The following is a 21,753-nucleotide window of genomic DNA, read 5'->3' on the forward strand; positions in this document are numbered from 1 at the left end:
ACTAGTAAAAAAATATTACACTTGCTCTAACTATACTTTAGATAAATGATTATCAAGAATTTATTAATACAACTGAGAATGCACTACAAACCTGATTTGTGATCTTTAAATAAAGTCCGGTTTCCAGGCAAACCAGAATTTGGTGGAGAAGGTGATCCTATTGGTCCTAGGGTTCTTCCTGGATCTACCACATGCCCACTACTGGAATTATGCCTACCAGCCAAATTGGGCGAAGGTAACATATTATTTTCAGTGTCGTCAGGAACCGCTTCATAATCAGTATCATCATCAACATCCAACATTTCGTCTTCTTCCGGACGATCTTCATATTGTTCTCTTAACACTTTCCTAGGAACTGTGAACAAGCGGAAATACCTTTATTTGCCAAGAACATCCTTTAATAATTTCAAATTTTAAAATCTAAATACAATATTATAGTCATCTAAACGCTAAATATCTCTTGTGTATATCTCATTAAGACTGCTTCATTTCCATTTTAAGTTTTTAATTAATGGTTACAAAATTTAAAAATATATAATAATTTTACAGTTGTTCACAAATCAGTAAGTACGGCATCAACATTTTAATGGTTCATTAAATTTTCTTGTAAAAAGCATTAGTTACGTCCCACGTTCAATTGTACCAAAACTGGTGAGATTTACAGATGTTTGAACTTGTGAAGGTGATAGGTCCTACGGGTTGGATAGAGCAACGTTAAGTTTTAAAGAACAGTCCAAGAAAACATTTTGATTTTTTTTTTTAAATTTGTTCATAAGTATTTATAAAACCGATCTTTTTCTTTTTAAAGTTTTTCAATAGCAATTATTTTTGTCATCTACATGGAAATGGTAACAACAATCAGTTGGAAAACGGCAGCAGCTTTTTCTTTTCAGATTGCATTTAAAAATTATTTACCGAGCAGTTATTATATTGACTCTCTGGATGGAGATAAAATATTAAATAAATACCAACCCGTTTTCAGGAGAGACTATCCTACAAGTTAACATTCATTTATTTTAAGTAATATTATGAAACTGAAAACACTAAAGAAAGGGCAGAAATCGTGTTGATATTTTACTGATTTTAAATGGCTTTCAGCTAGCATGAAAGAAATTCCTTTGTATTTCAAATTGTATTCCAAATGATTATCGGTTAAATTTATAGTTTCTCAGAGCTTACATGACGAAACCAAATCGTCAGTTAGGATATTATTTGGAGTGACAGGTAGCTTCCCAACTAACTCAGGGCTTAAACTGGGTTGTTTATAGCCTCCAACACTTTTTAACTGTTCCTAAATGATTTTCACAACTTTATTGAAGGAGGTCGTGCGGGGAAAGATCAAAGTCTGCTTCATACTCGCAACTAGTGAAATAATGACTAATTTGAAAATGGATGATGTGTTACGGCGCCCATTCTGAGGGTACCTGAAGGAGGTCTCTGTGAAGAAATGGAGTAAATATTCCCAACACAGACTTTTCTGTCACCCCTAATATACCCCTAACTACTCTGCGTTAGGAAATCTATTGCAATAAATTCAGAATTACAATATATTCAGTACGCCTTTCTTCTTCGAGACAGACGCCTGTTATAAAACCAGTCATAAAAGAAATTGTAACAGAAAAAATATTTTTGATTAAAGAAAATTCTAAGTTTTATATGAATTAATACAGATTATTCTGATAGAAAAATTATGAACGGCTTGTCGTAAAGGATGAGGGTTTCTTTTAAAAGAAATAAAAGAAGTGCTAAAAAACTACTTTTGAAAATTTTTGTGTTTTACAAAATTGAACATTATTATTTTTTGAATAAGTCATTATTCTGCTAGATCCAAATTGAACTAATATTGTTTCAACACAATATGAGTTGAGAAACGATATTGTTAACTCTAATACTAATAAAAATTGAAATTAAAGGACGATACACCAATTAAAGGTAAGGGATAGTAATTAACAAAGGCAACGATGTTTTCTTCAAACACTGATAAGGACAATGATAAACAGTAAAAGGAATTTAAACAGGTACTCAGTAAGCAATGAGGCGAGTAGAGTTAGTGGCGGGTCAACTTTACATCTCTATTGTGATTTCCATAAGAAATTATTCTCGCTCGGACGACTGAGTGCTTCTTCTGACCAACCCATTCACCTCTCAACGCACAATTTCTTCCTAACTCCTGTTACTACGTACACTACATTTAACATCCACGGTTAACCAACCATTCTCTATTTAGAACACTCTAAAAACAATGATTAACCAATGTAGTGGAAAAAAAACAGCACTAAAAGAAAGTAAAAAGATGTCAAGGCTCCTTCTTCATCAATCTAGGTTAAATCATTTGCTCTGAACAAAAATATTTTATATATGAAATTGGCCGACATAAGATTAAGTGAGATCTAATAAATTTAAACAATATTATTGAAAATTTAATGCAGTGAAATTACTTAAATGATAACAATTGTTATAAAATTTGAATAAAACAGTTTTACATATCAGAAGACTTGAAAAGAAAAGAATTGAGTATTTCACATCAAAAGACTGATTTCTATTCTTCTAAACTTATATATCTTTTAAGAAATACATTTCTTAAGAAAAATAACGTACAATCTTCTATGATTTGATATTATCTTTAACGAAGTATGTAAAGAATTATGAATTGGCTTCTGCAACAGACTCTAAAATAAGAAACTGCTGCGAAGAAGAAGCCTTCTACGGCAATATAATCAAATTAGATATTTCCTCTTCAAACTCATCATTCATATAATAGTTTAATATATTCAGTATTTTTTCTTTGATTCTGATTTTAAAATCGTTTCCTTTATTCAGTAAACAATTCTAGTTTATTCATGCAATTTTAAAGGTTAAATAACTGGAAAATAAAAGTTACTTTAAAGGAAGGGCTGCAGAAAAAGAAATTTTGTTCTCTAGCTTGCTCACTTAATTTTTTTTTTGTTCTTTAATAACTTCTAGTACAATTTTTTTAACATTATCATTGAGAGTCATTTTGTTTTAAAATTATATGAAATACCTTAAAACTTAATTTAAAGAAGCGGTTGCTGTCTTCACTATTAGGTTTAAAAATAAGAAGAAGAAGAAAAAGGGGGAAAAAAATGCTGTCCAATAGTTAAACTAGAATTACGAAGAGTTGATCTAGAGTCTAGAGTGACTTTACAATAATTTCCTTCCACCGGTAAAATAGAAACATTAACTGTTAATAAAATACAAAAGTTAAATTAAAGAGCATTCACTAACGAAATACACAAATAAATGAAGATACAAATCTCTTTAACGTTAGTAATATATCAGAAATCGTTAGGTGCTGAGAATAGTGCTGAACAATTAAACTATACAACCCTTAACTAATGAATATCAAGAGAGCGATAAAATATTAAGAAAAATGAATATATAACTTACCACAAGTATAGACCACTTTAAGATACATTCTGGACTCTTTGCGGCAAGGATTTCCAAACGTGGCAGCATCGGCAGATAATGTGCAACGCCTCTTACCATGGCAGATCTGCATTACACTTTCAGTTGCATAACTAACGAGGCATGCTAAAACATAAGATTTATTGGGGATAAGGTATGATTTACATAGTATATCAAAACGCACATAGAATGATGATTTCACTAAAACAATAAAATCATAACGATATATGTTTTGAGCATAACTGTTTTAAATAATTTTCAATCCTTTTTCACCAGAAAATCAAACTACTACATTTTCAGTAGATGTTGCCATTTTATCAAGGCTTGACAGTAAATAATGAATACGTTAGAGCAAAAATCAGAAACAGACTAATATTAATGTCATCCAGCAATGATGACATGGTGAGATGGCCGACTCACCTACAAACCTTTTACTAGAGAAAGACAGGCTTTGGACATAAGATTTTTGACTACAAGTCAGCAATTATTGGCGTAGTGATATGTCACCAAAATTTAGTGAAAGGAAGTAAAAATTCGTTACACAAAACTGATTCTCTGATTCTGCTGAGGAATGAAAATCAGAAACCAATCAGAATGTTTCAGCAATGTAAACTAAGTAAGATGAAAACTCAATTTATTTGCAAATCTTACGGAGGAAAACAAACATACTTCAGATATAAAACCTACTCACACTATCTTTCTTGCACCCATTTTTCTGGAAAAAGTACGAGTTTTCGAGAAATTAGAAGTACAATATACAACTGTATTATGTTCTAGGGTAAGTGAAGGAGGAAGAGAGAGTTATGTGACGAGGAAGGCAGAAAGGAAGTGGTATGCGACCAAATGTTGAATGTTAAAATTACAATGCACTAAAAAAAATATTTCATCTAAAATCAAAATGCTCTAAGCACTTTGTTTTAAACTGTAATTTAATGATTAAAATTTAAGAAGTGATAACCTTTTATGAAAAAATATTTAACTGAAGTTGTTAAGAAAAAAGTAAATTTTTACAATAACAAAACGTAATGTATGAGAAGATGACAGGTTGAAGAACGCTGTATACTCGATACACTAACTTACATAGTGGCTAAAAACCTAAAGTATTACAGGAGTTAAGGGATAGTATCAACGGGAGGCCATATAAAGCGGATAACAACGTCAGAAGTAGATCCTCAATAAAGGCATGTAGCCAAAGGGGATGATTTTGTCAGACACCCTCACAAGCTTTAATGTTATCAACAGCTTATCAGAAGCACAATCACCAGTTCTGTTGTTGGAAAGCACTATCAGATTGACCCATCAGCAAAACACTATATACAAAGATGCCGAGCGATAGTAGGAGAGAAAGATTTTGCTGATGGTATCCTCCTCAAATAAATTAGAACAATAAACATCTACTTCGTTTCTTTAACTTGCAATAACTTCTGTAATCTAATCCATTATTAGCTTAGTTTTACTAAAAGTAACCTTTTAATTTTCCTAATTTCCTAAAAATCTTCTAGGAAGAAAAAAAATTACTAATTTTGTACAGAGTAAGTTTTGCAAGATCCTAGTGTTTCTCTCCTAAGAACCCAGGACCACAATTCATCTTAGCTTTGCGATCCTCGTGGCTATCGCGGTGTCTCTTCCATTATCTTGTTAATTTCTTTTTCAACTGTTAAACTAATATTGTCGCTCTCTTAGAGTAAATTTAATTTATCTCTTGAAGGAACTGATTAACAGAATAGTTGGCGGGATTCGTTGTCTGAAATTTGGCACAACGGGTCCAAGTTCCCATAAGTACTTGTTGTTGTAAACATCTAGAAATCTGGGAGTCTTTAACGTTCGGGCAATCTCTCAGCATGTACCTGTGCAGCTCTGATAGTAACCCCCTAATACATTCTAAAAATGTATCTTTCATATAGCGACATTCAAAAAGTTAAAAAACTATACACTTGATATGTTTAAAGGAGTAATTAATAATGGTATCTGTAGTTTAAGCAAAGTGCTCATTAAGTAAGAAAATTGTGAACATTAATAAGTATAAATGTCACTCATTTCACGTTCAAAGTGCAAAAGAAGTGAATACTGAAGCTCAAGTGAATAATCACGCTTTCAATCATAACTTGTAAACTATTGCTGGCTAAAAAAAAAGTTCTATTTAATTTTAATTTACAATAAAAAATAAGAAATTTATTTCCGATGAGTAGGTAAAATATACCTTTTTTGTTTTTAAAATGAAAAAGTTGATGCCTGTATGTTAATTCTGGCAGTGCAAACCGATTTTGTGTGTTAAATTTGGAATTTTAATGACAAACTAAGAGATTTGCAGTATTTGCTCTTAATAATAACGTTTAAACTAATTCGTGTAATATCCACAATAATTATTGTCAATTGCTTTGAAGCAGAACGAGTGGAGAGCAGACAATATAGCTCATAGTTGAGATATTCAACTTCTTTAAGATATTTTATTGAGTTTAAAAGGTTACTCAGCAAAATCGTGCTTTGTAAAAAGCATTAATAGCCCTTTCTTGACATAATTAAATAGCAAATTTCAAAGTTTAATGCTAAAATAGTGGTTAATTCATTTTGTACATTTCATTTTTGTTGTTATAGTGCCACAAACGAACTGTTGCTGAAAGTTTATTTAAAAAAAATTACATTGATTATGCATTAAATTTTAGATATGACTAAAGTTCTACGAGGGGTGCAGATGTAACAAAGTTGTGCACCGAAATGGATCAGTCTCATAACCACTCTGCAACATCGACGAACAGAGGAAGGAAAGGGATGTTAGAAAGAAAGAGAACTCTCTTTCTTCAGCTCGGGATCAGTAAACTAGCGTACTCGAGTGCTGCAGTGATGAAAGGCTCGGGAGAACAGATTTATCTTGAAAGGTTTACAAGGGAACATGAAGCGGGTTCCTTGTATCCAGGGAACAGCAGCGGCTGGCTTAGCATGACGCGTATTTTCACAGATTGCTCGCTCGTTTTGCTCCTTGCTACGCCACCATACTCTATCAATACTAGTTCACGCACTTCAACCTTGCATTATTATGCCGTACCGCCCCTAACTGACAACCAATTTTATATGGCTTAGGGTTTTGTTTGCCACTCTTTAAACAGGAAGAAATTGAACAACTTATTGTTTTTCTCACACATGTGAAAGCAAGCATTTTTGGGACTTTGGTATGAAAGGAGCAGCAATGTTATTACTGCCCTCTCTTTCACTCACTGCAGTAAAAAGGCGGGATTGAACTCCATCTACTTCTACTTTTTATTTTATTTTTATTTTTAAATAAAAAACGGATCAATAATCCAATTACAGAAACATAAATCATAATAATAATAACATAAATAATACAAATAGTTCTGTCTATAATTTAGGTTTGTAATTAGGCAATTATGATTGACTCGTAACGTTGCCGATTCTTAATCTTTTTTTAGACGCTTCACAGCAGAAGGACCAAAAATCAGTTAGGAAGAATGTTTTGCCCACTCATATATCCGATATTAAAAGCCAATAATACGAATTTGAGAAGTAAAAAGGCGTGCTCGTAGTATAGTTTCTCAAAACTGAATTATTGATTAAAAAATATATTTATTTTTTGTATTTTGTTACTGAAAACCGATCCCTAAATAAAGAGCACACCATATGACTTCTAAAGAAAGCTCCCTCGGAAAAAAGTGCTTACCTTTAAATAGCCAACAATTTATTTAAGGCTTCTTTAAAGAGAAGTGTTTCTCTTTGATATTTTAAAGTTCTAATGCTTCCTTTTCTTATCATAATAATAATTAAAACTAGAATAATTCACAGATTTGCATAGCCATTTCTTTGTTAACCTATTGGTTATCAACGCTTTTTAATTTCTATCTATTTTTAGTAACAGCGTGCAATTATTAATGCTTGCGCATTTCTCTTCATATCTTACACATCACAATAAATATATACACATTCTACTGGTTGGTTCTATTCGCGTTTCCTTTCGACTGAAAACTTTTATCAGTTTCAAACTCTACTTTCAGCTCTTTTACTTCACTAAATAACATCAGTTTAAAACTAGTAATTAGCTTGCTTCTCTGAACCGCCTTATTTCAAATGCCAATAAGACTAAGAAGTAACGAAAAAAGAACAGCAGAAATTTGTATTCCTTATTTTTCTTAGAAAACGAAAAAAGTAAAAGCATGGTCAAAATAATTCAAGCAGAGATGTCTTGTTTCACAAGCGTAATAGATTCGGATGTAATAAAAGAATAATGACTCATAAATAAAATTTAGGGAAATTAAGATAATGAAGATTTAACTGTCATCCACAGGCAGTGCAGTCTACAATTAGCCTTGTGATAAGACCCTAATTATGGGGATGCTTGCCACTTACCAGATTTGTTTTGATACAAGAATTAAATTGCATTTAGCCGCTCTTCTTAAAATGTTTGATTTCTTCTTTGCAAAACATATTCTTCCTTTCCGTTAATTTTTTCTTTTGATCGCTTTTTCCTTCTAATAGTAGCAAAGAAATGAACTTAAGAGATTCTATAACATTTTGGAAAATACCATATTTTCCAAATAACCTCTTAGATTAGTTTGATCCGTGAATCCTGGAAAAATCTTCTCTTAAGGATATAGTCGAAGCTACGTAAAAAGAAAAGAGACGATAAAGTTGGAGAGTTCTAGGACTGGGAGAAGGCAGAAGTGACAAAAGGAAGAATGAAATTGAATAAGCGGGCTCAGAAGGTCGATTAGGACACGATTTATTCAAGTATCCATCGATTTTCTCAATAATATGGTGTTTGTGCATGTGCCCAACCAAATAATATTTCAACACATGATTTCGAACAATGATCTTGGTAAGAAAGTTTTTGGAATGTGTGTCGTAATCTCTTCACAGTTTTAGCGCGAAGTCTCAAAACGCAAAATCATTGACACAAACACCTTGAATAAGAAGGAGGAATTAATAGATGACCAGGAATTGACATTTTATTTCGTGTGTCCACTTTGATTTACCGTTATATATAAAAAATAATGTGGTATCATACTTTGGAATAACGCTTACAACGTTTTTGATAACACAAATTGCAAAGATGAATTAAAAGCATGAGTCTTTGAAGGAGAGATTTACTCTGATTTACGATCTTTGAGACTAAAGAAGAGGCGATCACTGTAGAGGTCAATTTGGATTAGTGAGATTGGAAGAGCTAAAATCTAGACGTCGAACAAATTGAAGCATTAGCAGCTAGCTGTACACTAGAAGTTGCAAAAACGTTTATGAATCCCCACCGCGGATCTGAAAAACATTGCTTTTTAAACTAAATGAGCGAGGGTACGTGGAACTAGAAGAAAATAGAAAGTGCAGTACGACGTTCTCTACAGAAGTAGCGCCGACTTTAATGAGAAGTGAAGTAATTAAGTGATGTAATTTCCGACTAAAAAAAAAAGAAAAGTCAATTTGTTGGTAAAAAGAAAAAATCCACTTTCAAGAAATCTTTTCAAGATGAAGACTTAGTAAAAGAAGAAATTCTTCATGAATATTAAACTTAATAAATATAAATGAAAAAATATACTTATACAAGGTATATAAATATAAATGAAGTAATTCGATGTGAGGTAAAGCTAACATGGAACGCAAAAAAAGCTTGTGGGCTATAAGGACACGTTTTGCTTAATTCGAGGGCGATATTAAAGCTATCCAGCTTTTTGGCTATTTGCGATTATATGAGAGAATGAGTTTACCATGGTCTCATAATACAGCTGCTATTGAATGTGATTTGCTTTGAAGACAACTAGTATCAGTACCTAGAAACTTTGTGTAGAAGTAAAACATAAATTCGAACATTGCAGATTCTACAGAACTTCCTAAAAAAATTATCAAACTGAAATTTTGCAGAGGGCAATTCGGCTTGGAAGTTTTAACAAATACAATGAACCAGGATTAACAATTTCACAAAAACATGAAAAAAGTAAAGTTTCTCTGCCATTACTGCTTTAATAAATATTTGCCATAGTGTCTCATATATGGCGCAATCGAAATTTTTTGCGAATTAGCTACAACAATTACGGAGATGGTGCTGGAGATGTCAGGGACTGTGATGTGCCTAAAGCAGGCAATGGTAAGTGGTTCCATGGTAAATCATTTCTTTGGGTCTAAAAAGACAACCCAACGGAATGTCCTTGCAAGGCTTTTTCATTTCCACAAATCCATTTAGTGTGAGTGAGAGTAGTTCCCTGACCTTGTTAGTTGCTGGGGAAACATTCATCTTCCTCTACAAGCTTAAACAGGAATATCCTGTGTTCGCTTGAAAATGAAAATCATCAACTTACTCTCTTCAGGTACCCCTTGAGGCTGGGGGCACTGCACACTCTCATACTCAGTTCTGCCGTAACTCGCTGAATACACTGCTATTCTTGAATTGGGATTACATTTCAGTTGTACTACATCATTTTCACAGGCCACTTTGCTGCGAAATTCATCTGAAACAAAATTTTCAAATCTATTATTCACTTTTCTCAATCAGTCCTTTTTTATAGTAACTTAGGGAAACTTTTCAGTATGTTTGTTATTTATATTGTTGATTTTTTTTAAAAATAAAAATTGTAATTAAACAAAATCTAACAGAAATATTGAAGGTAATTGTGAAACAGCTGCCAACAAATCTACCAAATAAGTATTGAAGTAAATAAAAGGAAGGTTACTACGAAACAGAAAAAGAACAAACAAAAACTTTATTCTTTGATAGAATTTCTTAATATATAGGTAACTATATGACAAAGAAGTAAGATTCTTTTTCATTTTATTATTTTCTCTTAATTTTCTTTTATTTTTATGAGTTCTTTCCTCGGAAATATTTTTTTCAGCCGTACAAAAAACTCGGAATTGATTCTGGGTGGTCCGAAACGTCTAATAAATAAAAGAAGAAATAGTTCAGAGACTGGATTAAGCTTTATTTTATCATCAATCCACAACATACTGAAGTGGACCTAAAAAAAAAAACATTACTTTCCATTATAAGAAAGTATTGGAATTTGAGAATATGAATTTTTACCCAGAAATATTCGAATTTAGAGGAAATCACTGAAATCACAAAAACAAAATTTCTGCAAACTCGATGGTCAATGGAAAGCTAATTCAATAAAATTAGACTAATATAAATATAATTTTATGTAATTTATCATTTGGTTACTACCAATTTTACTGAGAAATGTGAACAAAAAATACTTACAAGGACGGCATTTATAGGCAACCAAAACATATTTCACAATCCCTGGACATGGATCTCCGCCAAATACTTTGGTTGATGTCTGGAATTTACACTGTCTTTTCTTCTGACACGCCTCCACCACTGTCTGCAACAGAGAATACTAACCGGGAAGTCAGTATGCCATCATAACGTACATTGGATCCATTACTCTTAGAAAATATTTGTCTTCCGATTAAGAGTAAGCAGATAAGTAAAGTACGTACAGTTAAGAGTACCAAGTACATTAAATAGGGTTCTTATTTATAAAGCTAAAGCATGTGAATCATTAAAAAAGTACCTTAATCTTTCATTGGATATTATGTATAAATAATATATAATATAATTATGTGTATTTACTTATATATCATTGGGATTATATATTTTTTTAATGGGGTGCAACCCAATTGGGAAACTAAAATACAGCAGCCAATCAAGATATTTATATATAAACATAAGTTTAATATAAGGTCATAAATATTAAGAAATAATAAAATATAAAAATTATTAGGAGAATATTCTGTCAGCTAAGTTATGTAAATATGGTGATGAGTTACTCCAATGAAACCTAAGATGACTGACTCCGCCAAGATCTGTAAGTCTTTCTTTCAGGCTGATTCCCTCACCATAGGAAGAAGCTGAAATTTTTGGGATAATACTTCAGTTTAAGAACCGAAGACTCGCATTTACAAACTTTCAGACATCTTGAATTTTCTTCTTAGGAAAGGAACTCATATATCAATATTATGATTTATTTCTCATCCTCCACTTTTTATGGTTGGAAACATTGCACTCATACCTTACCGTTGATCAAAGCTGAGTTGTTGCGCGAACATAAAGCGCAAATACAATCATATCTCGTCGATCCCGTCGCATTGAAACAATAGATTTTCTACAATAAGAGTGTAACGTATCTGCTTTAGGAGCCTACTATTTCATGTTTAACTTTGCGCTGGCGTCAAGTAATGATGAGGGAGTTTTGGTCTCTCTGCAACATTTGCGGCAAAAGGTCCTAAGAAGATCCTTCTTTCACCATCTGTCAACTGGCGCCAGGAACACCACTAAGAGGTGTATAATTGATGACCAACTACGATCCTTAGGCAAGTACTTGCTTAACAAAGACAAGCTTTAAGATTATTCTTAAAGGATGCACCATTGCGACAAACTCCCGAGACCATTCTTCAAAGGCACCTTCTCCCTAACAACTTCGCAGTTTCTTCAAATTCGTTTGGTACCCAGGAGTTCATATCCAGTCTTTCTCCAGATCAAAACCCGAATACTTTCTAAAAAACTTCCAAGACATCAGTTTCGCGCTTGAATGTACTAAAAAGAAATTTATACTGATTGTTTAAGTTCTGGAGTTCCAGTATTTCATTATTATTCAACATTTCCAATATAAACAGTACTGTTGAGAAAGCTTTATTGTAAGAAAGTTATAATCAGTTTAAGAGTTCTAAAAAAGCCAGAGTTACGACCTGAACCACTTAAAGATTTAATAAATATTCTGCTAAATCCCCTGAAACATTTTAACCCAGTTTTCTTGTTTACAAAACTTAACTTAGGTATATAGATTTGTGCCTCATACTGAAAAAGAAATTGGAATTTCACCTTTAAATAGTTAATAAATTAAAAGTTGAAATAATCTTAATGAAGAAAATCTACCTTACTTTTTTTTTTTTAATCTACTCATAAATATAATTATAATTAGTAACTTATTAAGTATATATTTAATATAATTTATTTGTTCAATTCACACTTTTTAGTTTTGTACCGCAACTGACGTAACTATGCGAACTTGCACTAAGTAAATTTTGAAGTACACTTTAAATTCAATTTCACTAAATTTTTCTTAATAATTTTTTTCCAGGTTAATTTTTGTTAAATCTTTTTTTAGTGATGAACATTCTATAGTTTCATATATTTTCAAGTGTTTCATATGGTTTGTATTGAGAGTACTTTTTGGAAAGACACCCACAAAATGTTTTCTTTTGTTCTAGAATGTTCCAAACACCGTCATTAGATAGGAAGCCGTTGTCACTGTAGCAAAGAAAAGTATACAATCGTATACTCGGCTTTCCTATGAACTACAGAAACTAGATTTCCGTTTCTACCAGAAAGAGGTTCTAAACTTATTCACCATCAATCTTCTGTGTTCCCGCTTTCATTACGGTGAATCTTATTCACTATTAAATTTGCTGAGTATTACTTTTTCCTTCTCAACCCTATTTAGCAGTTATAGGAAGTGAGAAAGAGAATCTTTCCCATTTCCTTTGCTTTACTCGATTCTATTTTTCTTGACTGTGTGGGGATGAAGGATTGGGTTGAACCTATTTTTATACTGGGAGAACCGAAGAGAATAACTAGTGAGGGAAGGGTAGAAAATAACTTACAATTTCCACTGTATCTATTTTTATCCCTTTAGATATTACATTTTATACTTATCTATGACGGAAAATCTTCTAACTGGAAAGTTATTTTGTTTAAAAAAATAAATTTTCATCTTTTTTTTTTTAATTGTGTAAGTAAGAAAACAAAAATGAAGTATTTCTAGGAGAGATATATGAGACTGTTAGAAGGTACGTTACAGATATGTGTGTGAGCAGCAAGGTGGTGTATAATAAAGGGGAGTATGGCATAAATCGTGGAAGAGAAAGGTAGTAAAATACAAGGAGGCAACCAGGCTTGCGGCGAATTCATAAAGGAGTATCCAAACACGAGCCACGACTGCAAATGGCTGGATGAATTCGGCCCCGTCCTTAGTTCTCTGGGATATTTTGCTGCAAACCCTTTGGGTTAGGGTGGCCAGGAGGACAATAACTAGGGCGAGAACTGTTAGAGATATTGTAAAAAGTTTTTTTAACAGTTCAAACCAACTCTCTCCATAAAACTCCGGCCTTACCACATGCAAACGTACAGCAGGACCACAGTCGTGGAGGATTATGTAAAAATATCGTTGCCCTTTTTCTTTTCTATTTTATTAAAGCGCAGTTATAGCGCAGAATTCTTTAACAAGTAATATAGAAACTAATTAGTGGCAGATTAAACGGTATATTTAGTTGATATTTCTATTCCTTCACTTTTTTTGTTGCCATGGTGCGACAGCTTTTCAAATCAGCGGCTCAAGTGCTCAAGGAAAACAAGAAGAAGAATTACATAACTGTGATTTTCCAAATTAATTACTTGCTGGATTCCAAAGAAGTTTCAAAAATAGAAACAAAAGTAATTTAATTTAGGTTTGAGTGTAGTGAACTAAGAAAATCTCTGAAAAATCGGCGAGATATAATAGTAGGTCTACTAAGTTCTTGCATTTTGGAACATGTGACATCCAGCCAGCAAGAATTAAGTGAAAATTTCCCTTCTCACAGAGCCCTTTTATTAACTATTCTACATTTTGAAAGTGTCCTCACAAAGCTATACCCATTATTTGACTCCACTGGTCCAATCCAAGAGAACAATGCAGTTCCAATTGTGCGTTGTGAATATATAGACTTTTAGAGAATGTTAAATTTCACGTACTATCAGATACACATGATAGATATTTGCTGCTTGAGTATAAGGAACCGGAACGGCCTATTCAATCGCAAGTAAAAGTAGGTGCATGATGCATGAGTTCGGAGGAAGGACGTGTTTAAACTTCCTTTGGTGATATGAAGGTACGATGTATGAATATCACAAGGTACATTAGCATATGTATATTTCCGACCTGTGGAAGATCCAGAACATCCGGTGGTGGGCTGGGCAGGTGAATATTCTAAGATAGTAGGTTACTCGGGATATGATAAGCTACATTGTATATCAGAATCCTTTGATGCAATCAATCAATTTATTTATTGTTTTTGAAAATAAATTACCTAGGAGGAGTGGGTTTTTAAATAGAAAAACTGAAAATTTACTGAGATTACATAGAGAAATAGAAAAAGAAACATAACGTAGCACAAAATACGATGTAAAAGTTTCTACAACTATTATTGGCAAATTTTTTGTATTCATATAATTATACGAATCGCTTTAAGTTGATATACCTACTTTTTCTGGACATTGATTTTAAGGGTAGTTCTGGAAAGCAGAGATAAATAAAAGTACTATGTAACTGTAGCGGACCTACAGCTCACTGCAACAATCACTTCGTTCAGAAGTGCCACCAAACAATAAGTTGCTGCGCCGGGTGCATTTTTAGTAGGATCCTTACTTTACCAAACCGACGAATGAAATTGTATTTAGTGAAAGGTAGGTCCTGCTTACAAATAACATTCATCTTAGACCTAATGAATGAATAGGAAATTTATTCATAATCAGTGGTAAGAAGTGCTTGTATCAAATCAATTTGGAATAGGATTCAATTTCAGATAAACCTGGTACTGATTCTACCAAAACCCAAAACCAAACTAAGGAAACTGGACGTGTTTCAATTAGAATCAATGCCATTGCTTTTCCAAGAGCCATCATTTAATTAATAGACTACCTTCTTGTATAAATGATGGAATCTTGTAACTAAATCTGCAACTGTATCTTAAGGTATACCAGCTTGACCATACTTTCACTGACATCTAACCAACATATAGGGCCTGTACTAGTGATAATAGTGTGCTTACTTAGCGAAGCCGCACACCAACACTACTTTATAATCACACATACTCTTCAACACATTACTGACACCTGTAATCTAAACACTGGCACTCGTGGATTGTCTTTTAGTCCATGTGTATGTGATTTGTATTAGGCTAACACCCAGTTTAATGTACAATCTACACCTGTAATCGGACTCCAAGTACGTAGTATGTTCAGAAAATTAATCAGTTCCCACATTACTGGAATGGCTGTTCAGGTTCCATAAAGGGTTTCGAGTAGTGAATTGGGAAGAGGAAGTTCAAAGTATGATGAAACCGGAGACATTTGAGATCCGTAACTCACCTCTCAAGTAACGAACTAAAAATTTGTAATATCAAAAACTTTAGGAGCAAATTAAATGCCTTGGCAATAATTATTTTCCTGATCAATATGACATGTTTATTGTAACTGAATACTTGGTTCAATCAAAATTTTGCAAAGCGAAATTCTAACTTTATTGTTTATGTACAAGAAAGATATTTTTGTATGACAAGACAAGGGGAAAAGGTGTAGTGTGCTGCAAAAGGTTCTTTGAAATCTGTAAAGAAGGTTATGCCTTTTGCACAATAATGGATCATGCTTGAATTTGAAGACTCGGTATAATAATAATAATAATAATATCTTTATTAAGCCAAATTAAAAAGAAATAAACAAAACAAAACAATCACTGACAATATAAAGATAGTACTCTTGGTTTTATAAACCATCAGAGGGAGCTGGCATTAATAAAAAATAAATAATAAAAATAAAACCATTAACATTCTGCATTTAAATTATAAGATGGTACTTCTGACTTGGAAACGAACAAAAATAAAAATATTATTACATTTATAAACAAAACCAATACTAATGAAAGGGAACGTATAGGGTTTTTCTGCAATAAAGATTAATAATTAAATTCCTGTACTAGGAAATATCTGTACCAGGCCGTTTTGCAATAATTAATCAAAGCTTTAAAATCGGCGCCATTTAAGTAGTTTATTAATTCTTCCCGCGTAAGTGCAGCCTTTTTCAACCACTTCACGCGAAACTCTTTTAGGATTGGACAGATTGCAATGAAGTGGTAGATGTCCTCCTGCTGTGAAAGGTTACAAAGCGAACAGAGGGATGAAGTGCTTGTTACATAACGTTTGTAGTTTAAACTAATTAATTCGCCTCTCGCTTTTATTATCCAGGTAAGATCATTTATGGAGGGCCACTCATTTATGTAGTTTAAATTATATTTTAGATCTTTATATATTACTGAGGTTTTAGACGAGGTTGCTGCATTTACACAATCTTCCAGAAATTTAAAACTTATCTGTTTTCTTTATTTAATAAAGCTATTATTAAGAGCTTCTGGATTGACAGCACCCACATCAAATCGAATTCCGTGCGAATGAAACAGTTCATTTTGAATCTTGAACCAATACAAATTTTTTCTGATAGTAAACTGAGCTAGAATTTTCGGAAATCTGAAATCAGGCATTTCCAGTACTTTTAGAATATATTTATGATGTAAATTAAGAGTGAAAGTAAATAATGGGCAAAGCTTTGTCTCAAGGTGTAATAAATAATTTGGAGTATTTACTGGCAATTTAAAGACTTTCTTAATAAAGAATCGGTATATATTACTGGTGAAGATTATTTGCCTCCACTTCTCAACTAGAATGAAATAAGGTGAAATAGACTAACTCGCAAAATAGTACTTTCTGTATTGGTTAATTCTGAGGTTTTTTAGATTTTAGGTTGAACGGTGATGTTTCACCACTTTATATCAGCAAATTACGTTTCTTTCTGATATTGCTATCAACTTGGCTGGACTCATCTTAATGAAGAATTAAATAAACTGCTTTGGAATTCTTCTACATTCGATATTTTCTTCATCTGTATCCCACTGACAACAGTGTTACTGACCTCTTACCGGGGATTTCCATTATCCACTATGACAGAGAAATAAGGAATGCAACTGTAAACCAAAACCTAAAAAAAAAATTCACACTTTAATTCTAAATAAGCTATGAATGAACAAACTTATGAAAAGCTAAATGATAATGTTTGCCTAAAAAACAAGAGCATTTTTAATGAAGCTAAGGTGCAGCTTTTCCTAATCAAGTGCGTGGTTGACAAAATTATCCTTGGTTTTCTAAGGAACTTTTAAATAGTAAAGAAAACTATCACATAAATTTATAAAATTTTAATAATGATTGACACTTTTTCTTCACTAGACTGCCTGTAAAGTTAAATTAAATGAAACTTTCAGTTCCAGAGGGCGCGCCAATTACTCAAAGGAATCCTCAAGACTTTCTGCATCTATGTTAGTAGTAAGAACCCAGACAAATGCGCGCTCTTATCATGGAGTGGTGATTGCTAAACTGGGGCTAAAGTGGTTGAGATAAACGGGACTGGTCGGCGAGTAAAAAACAAAAAAAAAGTTTTGGTTTTTTTATAAGCGAAATCTATTGTTTTTGAAACGTCAGTTAGAATAGTTGAGAGGTTTTTTGGGGAGAAATATAAATTGGATTAGACTGAATCTGGTGGGGCATTTAATCAAGAGAGATATGAGGGACGATAAGTGAATGCACATATGTTCTTAGGAACAAGAGTGGTCACTATCTTAGTAATATTTCTCTGGAGAATGGGCCGCCCCCGCTGGGTAAACAGTGAAAGCAGGACACTTGAATAATATACTAGATACACCTGTAGGCTCCACTAGCACTATCTACCAGGGCTTCCTTCTACTGCACACATTCGTCTAGATATAACCATCCAACTGACCAAGACATATTTATTTATTCACTTTTTACCATGTTTCTTTCATTTTTCCTGTTTTACTATATTCTTGAAGATAAATAATCTTGTTTCTTGAGAATCTGGGAAGGTCTTACTACACATATTGTATTCAAAACATTCATAGCAAGAAACTGGGGTATTAAAGAAACGTGCTGCTTTTCGTAATTTTCTTTATTTTTCATTCAATTCTACTGAGAGAAAACAGGCGATGTTAAGAGAAATAAGTGCAAGAAAACGTGTGCAGTTTATTGTCTTTCCACAAGCATGTCCAGCATGCTAATGTGTAACGTGTGGCTAAAAGGGTGTAATTTGTAATGCAAAAAATATCTTCTTTTTTTTTAATTTGTGCATTATCTTCTAATAATTGGGAGAAGTATTATTTTATACAAATTTTGTTGCACGAAATATAATGAAAATGGCGAAAAAGCCCTTTATTTACACATGTATTAGCGGCTAGCAGCAAAACAAAAAGAAGCCAAAAATGTACCTAAATATTTCATTATGAAAATATTTCATAAAATACCTAAATTGTTTCATTTTATGAAAAGTTGTTGATACTCAAACCCTCATGGTAATGAAAATACATTATTTTCAATTTCATTCAGGTATGTACAAGGATTTTAATGCTTCTTTTAAAAGGTCTTTTCTATGTGCTTTGTTGTAGTCATAAGGAACAACGAGAGAACCCTTCCTATTCCTTGGCAAAGTCCACTTGGCTTTGGCGTATTTTGAATTTAAACCCAATACATGCTATCAAATATTGTTCATCTTTTCACTTATTCAGTCATCTACAGTTTTAAAATACAACTAAAAACATAATGGGCTTGCCACATATTTTAGAGCACCATTGTCTTCAGCCCTTAACACAACTTAGTATTGTGTCGGCGTTATTTTAACAGCAGACAATGGCAAAAGGAAGACTCAGTACCGTTTATATAATAATTCCAGTCTGCAAAGTTATGAGTTTTAATGCATTAATCTAGAATGAACATCTTCACAATCCTTTTAAACCTTTTCCAGATCAGACGTACATCTGACAAATTTTTCATCCATACTTTGAATCCGGAAAGCTTGGAGCCAAGCTACATCACTGAATACATTATATTTTCCCGCACCTTTACCTTCTGTACATTGCGTTGAGCCCAGCTCTTGAGTATACTGCGGTGCTGAACGACGGCGTTAACTTTGAGAGCAAGAAATTTCTTTAAAAAAATGGATCTGGAGAATAATTTCAAATAAAGAACATGTTGAAATTTATTAATTGCGTCCTGAATCAATAAAAACAGAAGACAGGGCGTGGATGCAATGGCGAATGGGTAGAATGGATGTAATTGGAAGATATAGAGAGTTTAGAGAAAGCATAATGAAAAACTGCTCATCCTCCCAATAAAGGTTTGCTTTTTAAAACAATCTGTAAATAAAAATAAAAAATACAATATAGATAAAGTGAATAAATAAATGAGCTTAAAAATAAGTTCTAAGAGAGACAAATTATAGGCAGATTTATATCAATTTTCTCTATGACTAATACAGTAGGTCATTTGTGATGCTGTGATAAACCAACAAAAAACTGGAGCGCTACTTCACTGAAACGTAATACTGATAGTAATAGTTGATGATTAGCCCCCAATAAATAACTTCTGTCTAATTGGCAGGTAATTATATTATCTTAGACAAGATCAACACTAAAACGGCAAATATAACATTGTTCGTTATTGAGTAAGAATGGCCTGGACATATCATGACCGACTAGCCGGCAAACAATTACAAGTAATCCTCCTGAAGATTGGTGAGACAGTTTAGAAAACAGTAAAAGCTATTGGACAGTAATGATAGCAATGAGAAACACTGTTACAACATTCTGCTCCATTTCATGAAATAGTTTTCCATTTCTTATTAATTTCATGTTAGTAAATCAAATAGATCTTTTATATTTGTAACTTTTTTTTTTCTTGATTCCAAAGAGAATTCTTTTTCTCAAATAAATGAAAAAAGTTAACTTTCAGCATTTTAATAAGGCAATTGATGTCGAACTAAACGCTCTACAAAACTTTTGGTCACTTTTTTTGTAAGCCTAGGAAAAGTTGGATTTCGCAATAAACTACCCCGTCTAGTTGTGTTCAAGGAAAAAAAAAGGCCTTGGAAAAAATAAAAGCACGGCCTAACGTTGTAGACACAACAGTGGAGTTTAAATGCAACAAGAAATTCCCTCAGAGCATTATATGCAAGACAACGGTATCAGAAATCAGGATAGGAAGGCCTAAGTTAGGACTTTTAGTTTCAGGAGTGCCGATTAAGTCCAAAGGGATTTCTTTTATTTGGACACATTCTTGCGCTCTTAATGCTTTTCGTTATGCACTGAAATAATTTGTTTCGAATGCATGCGGACTACAAACTGATAATTTCCATGAAAAATCCATTTTAAATATTTGTCAGGATCACTATGATTGCTCTCACTGAAAGTAAGGGTACGAAATATCGATACTATTCTAAATGAAAAATAATAGTAACTAAATAATGAACAAATACAACTGGAATGTTGGTAATAGTCTATTTTGATTCAACATTTGGTATTGGTTTGGGCAACTATTGGTGGGAGGGCGGCCATTCTAATTATTAAGGCAATAGTAATTACAATGCCACGGTATGGTAATGGTGGTGAAAATGCAACTAACGGTCCCTCATATGCGCTCTCGCGCCCAAGTGCGCGTATGTTTGTATAGGGCGTTAGAACAAGCCACACATCCATGCGTAATCTAGCCGAAATAATTATTATTGATAAACTATGACCACAACTCGGCTAATTATTAACATCTAATTTCAGTTCCTCCATTCTCCTTGATGAGAAATTACATTTAACCAGAATTTTTCGCGACCACAGAAAAAGTTTTTTTTTTTTAAAAAAATTAAATTTTCTTTAGCTAAGCAAGAGCAATTCTAGACTTGAAAGTTCATTTTAATATTTAAAAAAAGTCTGGCTTGAAACATATATGACTTTTTCATAGATTTATATTCTTTGAAGTACTGACTCATTAGAATAATATAGGGGAAACAAAGTTCTTTTTGAATGAAATTGCGCAGTAGAAGTCTAAAGTTAAATGAACTTTCATGAAACAAAGTCAAACGAGAAAAAACTGCTTCGGAAAATTCGCAATTCCAGGCGTACCATTTTCTTCCCACTTATTATTTTCACAACTCATTTACAACCTTGTTAATATTAAATAAGCAATAAAACCGTACATTTTACTTAAATAATATTGTAAATAAAAACCTAACCTCTCTACACGGCCACTACACTAAAAAATACATGCTTTGGGAATGAACTGCCACACGATTTACTCTTCCTCGCGTGTAGGCAGTATCTATTGGATCTGGAGCTTGGATCTGATGTTTCCAGTGATCTTCTAAACTTCAAATTCACTTGGATAGTTTCACTGATGTTATTCACTTCTACACTAAAAACTGGTTCGGTGCTGGGTGGACTTCCATAAAGAAAATTTCAAAGAAGAGTTCCATAATTTGAGAATGAAATAGTTATAGAAGAAAGTAATCTCACATCTATCTACTGACAACTTAATAAAGAACTAAATAAATGCCAAGAATGTGTTACATCTTTTTTTGAGTCTTCTATCCAACTGTATTAGATTGATTTATCTCCGGTTATACAGAAAGTTATTTGACACAAAAATACTGGAACTTTGGTCTAGATGGAACACATGTTCACCAAGAAATTCTTC

General features: G+C 32.8%; 1 protein-coding gene across 7 annotated transcripts in view; it reads right to left on the reverse strand.

Annotated features, from left to right (window-relative positions):
* Window positions 1-21,753, reverse strand: part of LOC141460614 (uncharacterized) — a 610,369-nt gene that overhangs the window by 12,001 nt on the left and 576,615 nt on the right. For all 7 annotated transcript variants that reach the window (XM_074140978.1, XM_074141047.1, XM_074140825.1 and 4 more), the window contains 4 exons: window positions 10,622-10,760; window positions 9,723-9,872; window positions 3,409-3,552; window positions 92-355 (listed from right to left, as the gene is read on the reverse strand). In XM_074140978.1, coding sequence (XP_073997079.1) covers window positions 92-355; window positions 3,409-3,552; window positions 9,723-9,872; window positions 10,622-10,760 — 697 coding nt within the window. The remainder of the gene's footprint in view (window positions 1-91; window positions 356-3,408; window positions 3,553-9,722; window positions 9,873-10,621; window positions 10,761-21,753) is intronic.

Source organism: Rhodnius prolixus, unplaced genomic scaffold (genome assembly GCF_049639745.1).
Source record: "Rhodnius prolixus isolate KJV_2025 unplaced genomic scaffold, Rpr scaffold_1, whole genome shotgun sequence".
NCBI lineage: Eukaryota > Metazoa > Arthropoda > Insecta > Hemiptera > Reduviidae > Rhodnius > Rhodnius prolixus.